The sequence below is a fragment of the Labeo rohita genome, chromosome 19 (assembly GCF_022985175.1).
Source record: "Labeo rohita strain BAU-BD-2019 chromosome 19, IGBB_LRoh.1.0, whole genome shotgun sequence".
Lineage (NCBI taxonomy): Eukaryota > Metazoa > Chordata > Actinopteri > Cypriniformes > Cyprinidae > Labeo > Labeo rohita.
The window spans coordinates 5,522,216-5,529,365 of NC_066887.1; the positions used below are offsets into that span (position 1 = coordinate 5,522,216).

General features: G+C 37.0%; 1 protein-coding gene across 2 annotated transcripts; it reads right to left on the minus strand.

Moving 5' to 3' along the window:
• Positions 1-629: 629 nt before the first annotated feature.
• On the minus strand, positions 630-7,150 carry thap7 (THAP domain containing 7). 2 transcript variants are annotated; one of them, XM_051136596.1, is made up of 5 exons: positions 6,751-7,092; positions 6,296-6,375; positions 5,652-5,807; positions 5,412-5,540; positions 630-2,866 (listed from the first exon to the last, which is right to left on the minus strand). In XM_051136596.1, the coding sequence occupies exons 2-5, from the start codon at positions 6,373-6,375 to the stop codon at positions 1,324-1,326; spliced, it is 1,908 nt and encodes a 635-aa protein (XP_050992553.1). In that variant the 5' UTR covers positions 6,751-7,092; the 3' UTR covers positions 630-1,323. The 2 variants fall into 2 exon arrangements, with proteins under 2 accessions (XP_050992553.1, XP_050992554.1); XM_051136597.1 differs by lacking the exon at positions 6,751-7,092 and adding an exon at positions 7,099-7,150 and having other exon boundaries at positions 631-2,866.

Sequence of the window (7,150 nt, forward strand, 5' to 3'; positions counted from 1 at the left end):
AGTAGTGATGGGAAGTTTGGATCATTTTACCAACTCGGACCTTTGAGTCTTATTCAGCAAAATGAACGAATCTTTTTTTTTTTTTTGAGTCATTTCGTTCATTTTAGCAAAATATAATTAAAATGTTACGTGTTACTTTCCTAACACATCTACTGCTTACACAAACATTGATCACACTACAAACAAGACAAAACTATAATGCTATAAGAAACAGAAAAGATTAATTCATTGTTTACCTGGGTCTTTAGTCTATGATTAGCTCACCTCACCTCTTATCTAACAAGTTTTCGGGTTTGAGTTGTTCGTTCATCACGTAACAGCCCCATTAGATGAACGAACAACTCGAAACAGGTTAATTAATTCCAGTACAAAACCTAATAGGATATTGTGCATGCACAACTGAACGAATCACTCCCCGAGACGACTCGTTCTTCCCGAGTCACATTAAAGATTCATTCAAAATGAAAGAATCGTTCAAGAACGACCCATCACTAATTCGTAGCATTGTGGACACACATCCCAGAGCCTGTGCTACATGAGTTTTGTGCTTAAAAAGTAGACAAATTTTTATTTTTCGACAAAAAAAAAATCCTGAAATGCTTTCCCCAAAAACCATAATTTCTTTATGACTGAAGACAGAAAGACAAAAATGAACATTTTGGATGACATGGGGGTCAGTAAATTATTTGTAAATTGTTGTTCTGGAAGTGGACTTCTCCTTTAACCATTAACTATTTCTATGATCTGTGCATACTACTCATGTTTTTATTTCAGAACTTTTTCAGAACTAGAGCGAGTGTGTTATTGTTATTCTTCTAGTAAGATTAAAAATGATAAAGATAATGATTAAACTCATTGGAGTCCATCCTAAAACAACAAGGAATGAAGACAGTTCGTATTTGTCTGTTCTTTATAAAAGGAACACTTCATTATCATGGTTGGGGGAACAAATAGTTGCTTCAAAACCCACTAGGGTAATACATGTTTGTGGGTATACAGACATGGAACAGTAAAAAGGGTAAACTTGAATTCAAATGATTTAAAGCGCAATTTCACCATTTTTTAACACCGCCTGACTGCGAAGCAAAATGATACATTTATTTATATTAATGAATCCAATTTCCTAAACACCACATATATTTTAGTAACTGAAGAGTTTTCTTGAATCATGGCTTTCCAAATAAAATACCCACATATTACACTGTAACAATGATTGGCCTTCATATGAAAATGATGCTGAAGAAATATCTCAAAAGAAGAGTCTGTGCATGTTCTGTAAGTGGAGAATAAAAAATATTACTAAAATATGTTGTGTCAATCGGTTTAGTCAATAAACTCGCTGCTAAGCTGAAGCTGAAACCCCTCTAAATGCTCCTTCAGTCTCTCTCTGACATCCGCCGTGGGCCTCATGTCCGACTGATGCGTAATCTGCCCGTTTTCCCACCCCGTAACCGTCAATGCCGTGGAGTCGCACTTCACACTCAGTCCATCCCTTTCTTCAGCATCCTTTGACTGATATCTCTCCAATATCACCTGAGGCTGCACAGTCTCAATCACAGTTTCAACATCCACCCTGTTCCTTTCCCTCGCTTCGGTGGGAACCGACATCAGTAAGACATGATCGTCAGTCCTCTCCTGAACCCAGAAGAACTGCTGTCCCTGCTCCATTTCCACGTCGCTCTTTTCCTTTGTGGCAAGGTCAGGAAGAAGAAGTCCCTGTTGCGGCTGAAGCACTTGGATTTGCTGCAGCTGGAATGGCGCAGAAGTTTCCTGTAGTGTGGTTTGGTATTGAATAGGTCCAGACGAAGTGTGCATGTCAGTCTGTGGATGCAGTAGAGCGAGTTGCTGAACTGCTTCTGCATTATTGTGGAGCTCGAGAGATGTTTCGTCCTCTGTGTTCAGTTGGTGAGGTTGCAACTCCATGGTGACCACCTGCATTGTGTCCTCGTTTTCTGCGCTCTCACAATAATATAAATAATAGCTTTGTTGCTCCACAGGTGCAGCATCAGTCCTTGAGTTCTCTGACTTTTGTTCTTTGAGTACTTTGGCTTTCTTTTTGATTTCCTGGATTCTCTTAGGCTTATATTTTGTATGAGATCCTTGAACCTCATCAGCTCCTACAGTTGCTTCTTTGTATCCACTTACTTTGTTTCCTTCATTGTCTCTTCCACAATAAAAGCAACACCCTTCTTCTTCTTCCCCGGTGACTTTTCCTTTAGCCTGTGTTTGTCCGTTCCAACCCTCGGCCAGGAGGTCGATTTCATCAGTTGCGCCTTCATTTGCACTCTCCTCCAATCCCTCAAGATCCCTGCAACCTCTTTCCACCTTCGCCCCCTGTCCCTTTTGAGAAGTCCAGCTTGAAAACCTTCCTCCTCGGGCCTCCTTTCCTTTCGCCCCTTCTCGTGTGCGAAACAGCGTACTTCTAAGTCGGTTTTCTCTGAGGCGTAGCAGAGCATGGCGTAGGCGGTTCTCCCGCCGTCGGGCGGCACTCAAAAGTCGCAGTGCTTTTTCCAAGCTATCGATGGCTTTGTCGTAGCGCTTGCGCCACACTAGAGGGCACAGCTGAGCATAGTTGTGCTCTTTTGGCAAGTAAAAGCCAGGAGGAGGGGGGAGACGCCTCATGTAGCAGGATGGAGAAGGTGGACGAGGAGGAGGTTGAGGAGAAGAGGGATCAGGCGGTGGGTCCTCTAATGACGTCTCTTCAGAGGTTTGAGGAGCCTCAGATGAAGGCTGAGGAGGAGGCTGAACATGCTTGTCCTCCCCTTCGCCGTTTTCACACTCATTTTCTGCTACTTTTTGCACCACAGCCTCATTGTTGGAGATCTCCTGGTTTTCTGAGTCTTCATTAATGGTGGAGGTCTTGACACTGAAAAAAATTGGTTTAAAAATATTTAGTCATTTAGCAGATGCTTTTATCCAAAGCGACTTACAAATGAGGACAATAGAAGCAATCAAATTTCAACAAACGCACAACTATACAGTTGAGGTAAAAAATTTGCATCCCCTTTTCAAAATCATTTAAAATGCATGTTATTGTTTATTTAGTACTGACCTGAATATTTCACATAAAAGATGTTTACATATAGTCCACAAGAGAAAATAGCTGAATTTATAAAAATGACCCGGTTCAAAAGTTTACATACACTTGATTCTTAATACTGTGTTGTTACCTGAATGATCCACAGCTGTGTTTTGTTTAGTGATAGTTGTTTATGAGTCCCTTGTTTGTCCTGAACAGTTAAACTGCCTGCTGTTCTTCAGAAAAATCCTTCAGGTCCCACAAATTCTTTGGTTTTTAACATTTTTGTGTATTTGGACCCTTTTCCAACAATGACTGTATGATTTTGAGATCCATCTTTTCACACTGAGGACAACTGAGGGACTCATACGCAACTATTACAGAAGGTTCAAACGCTCACTGATGCTCCAGAAGGAAAAAACATGTAAAAGAGCATGGGAAGAAACCTTTGAACAGAATGTAGATGTAAACATTTTACTTATTTTGCCTAAATATCATATTTTTTCATTTAGTACTGCCCTTCAGAATCTACAGAAGATATGTTTCCCAGATGACAAAATAAGTTACATTTATCCTGATCTTCAAATTCAAAATGTTTTCACCCCCTGGCTCTTAATGCATTTTGTTTCCTCCTGGAGCATCAGTGAGCGTTTAAACCTTCAGTAATAGTTGCATGTGAGTCCCACAGTTGTCCTCAGTGTAAAAAGATGGATCTCAAAATCATACAGTCATTGTTGGAAAGGGTTCAAATACAAAAAAATGCTGGAAAACCAAAAAATCTGAAGGATTTTTACGAAGAACAGCAGGCAGTTTAACTGTTAAGGACAAACAAGGGACTCATGAACAACTTTCACCATACAAAAAACACAGGATCATTCAGGTAACAACACAATAATATGTCATTTCTATGATTTCTATGATCCCTCGTTTTTGGTAAAATAATTAACATTTTTAATGATTCTGAAAGGGGTATGTAAACTTTTGACCTCAATTGTATGTAAGTGCTATGAGAAGTCTCAGTTAGCCTAACAGTTCACATGGCAAGGTTTTTTTTTTCTATAATAAATAAAAAAGAATAGGAAAAGTATAGGGAATGCTAGTGTTAGAGGGTCTTTTTAAAAATAAAAATAGAACAAGTCAAAAGAATAAAAAAGATGGAGAATTCTAGCGTTAGAAGGTATTTTTTATAATAAATAAAAAACAAACAAACAGATAAAATAGAATTAGAATAAAGAGTGCTAGAGTTAGAGGGTCAAATGAAGATGAAGAGATGTGTTCATAATATAAATATAATATGCATATAAATTTAAACAGGTTAAAAACTTACAAATATTAAAAAACTCTTGTGAAAAAGTACACTTTAGCACAATTTTTAAAAAGTATTAATCTAGAAATAAACTACTAAATAGAATATACTTAGATGTTGCATGTTGTTTGTAATGAAATAAAAATGTATTATAGTTTAATTGCAATTAACTCACCTCAAGAAAGCTTTTTTACCCCTTTTAAGTAGGACTTGAGAACATCTTTATAAGTAATTTCAATTACTTTGTCTTTGAAATATGGTTGAAGTGTCCTGATGAATGTACTGACAAACATTTATGGTAAACTAAAATGTACTTGAATGCATCTTATATGTCAGTAATTACACATTTATAATGACAAAGTTACAATATAGTACATTTAAAATATATCAACCCTAAATGTAATATCAAGTAACATCAACTCAAGTACTTGTGCTTGTATTATGTTAGTTAACACATCAAAATAAGTGTAAATAACAGCATAAGTTTATTAAAACATGATGATATAAAATGTACTTTAAAGTAAAACTTTTAATTTGTCATTTTTCAGTTTTTACACTATAAGTGCACACGGAATACAATTAAAGGGATAGTTTACCCAAAAATGAAAATTACCCCATCCTAGGTGAATATGACTTTCTTCCTTCAGATGAATACAATCGGAGTTATATTAAAAAATGTCCTGGCTTTTTCAAGCTTTATAATGGCAGTGAATGGGTGTTGAGATTTTGAAGTCCAATAAAGTGCATTCATCCATCATAAGAAGTGCTCCACATGCCTCCGGGGGGTTAATTAAGGCCATCTGAAATGAATGTAATTCACTTCAGCTGCCCAGAGGCGTGTGGAGCACTTCTTATGATGGATGGATGCACTTTTTTGGACTTCAAAATCTCAACAGCTATTCACCGCTATTACAAAGCTTGGAAGAGCAAGCACATTTTTTAATACAACTCCCACTGTATTCGTCCGAAAGAATAAAGTCATATAAACCTGGGATGGCTTGAGGGTGAGTAAATCCTGGGGCAATTTTAATTTTTGGGTGAACTTGCCCTTTAATCAGGTGATTTTTGTAGCTACATGTAAAATACCTGATATGTTTGTCCACACTTCGAGGTCTTCCTCTCTGTTTTGTTGCACATTTCCCAGCATTTCCTCTTTCGCGAGGCTGATTTTCAAATATAGTGGGAATTGCATCATCCTTTAGTCTGCGATAGCCACTAAAAAGGAGAAAATCAAAGTTGTTTCTTTATTTGTACTTTCTAAAACTTTTTTTAGTCATTGCTTCAGTGATTCTGAAGGAAATGTTAAGAGTGTAGTAATCTGCAGACCTGACACCAGAGAGTTCAAAGCTATCAGGTGTAAAGTGTTTAGAGCAGAAATAGATGAAACCACTCTGGGGGTCCCACTGGCCTTTTCCCTCCGGACCTTTGCGACGAGAGTTGATAATCCAAGTTGTGCGTCGAGGGTTTCCCTTCTTTGGCAATCTGGAAAACATAATACACAACATTAAGTTAAGATGATCTAATTGCTCCCTGAGCAACTAGTGTTGAAACACATTATATTTTTTACACTGCTTTTCATCACACAAAACAAGAATACCCACAATGAGTTGAGACCAATGCAAATAATTATAAACAGGCAGTTCAATGAATTGGTCACTAGGAGGCAGATATTAATCATTATAGTTTGTCTTGAGCTGATCAGAATGATACCAGACTCAACACTGAATGTCGAGTCATTACATAAACTTTTTATTGCAGTTATATGAAAATGAGCTTTTTTAATGCTTAATCAGAATGAAACCATGTAAACCATCTGTGAAAACCTTGTATAGCAATGTTTGTCAGCTGGTGGTTCACGGGTCTGTTCTTACAGGGTCAGGAACAGCAGGAGAAAGAACAAACTACATGCAAATAATAAAATGTTGGTAATAAGTAAACTTGTCTACTGATTTCTAAATATCTATGTGCACCTGTGAAAAGTGATTCCAGATTTCCGGATGTCTTTCGTGTCACGTGACTTGCAACCTACAGCAGAGCAGTGTCTTGGCATCTAGGGAAAAACAAAAATAAAATAAAATAAAACTACATGCGCACTACAGGAGTGGCTACCTTTTGTCACACCCCCCTACATACTTTAATCACACAAATTTATTGCAGTACTTTCAATGATCTAAATAAATGAATTTACATCAAATGAAACGTGATGTTATTATCAGTTGTCAGTAAGATGCAGTTAAATGAAAATTGTACAAATATAATAACATTAACCAGAAAAAAAACAAAAAACAAAAAAGAAATACTGTATAATAAACTAACATTGTAATAATGGTAAAAGCAACACCAATAATAATAGTAATAATAGTAATAATAATAAACAAAAAAATTAATTCTGCATCACATGTATCACATCTAGTAATTTATTTACTTATTTGTTTTGACAGACTGGTCCTCAACACGTTTTCAGCTATTTGCTGACAGTCCATATGATGGTAAGAGGCCACACATCGTAAACTTTTAACTTTAGCAGTTTTTTTAAGCAGCCGATCGTCCGTATCGATATGACTTGATTCCAGCTTGATGTGTTTAGGACTATAGTGTCGTCTTTAGATAACTACATAGCAGGCCACTAAAACAGCCGATACTTAAGACGGTAAATAACAAGTTGATCACCAGAAATCAACATAAACCTAGGCTATTTAATAAAAATGCAGGCTGATTTTATGGAAAAGAATATACAGCGATTTCTGCCTTCAAAATCACCCTTAAAACTCACCACAAAGGCCTGCGACCTCACGAAGATGGCCGTCTTCTTCTTCCTAGGCGCT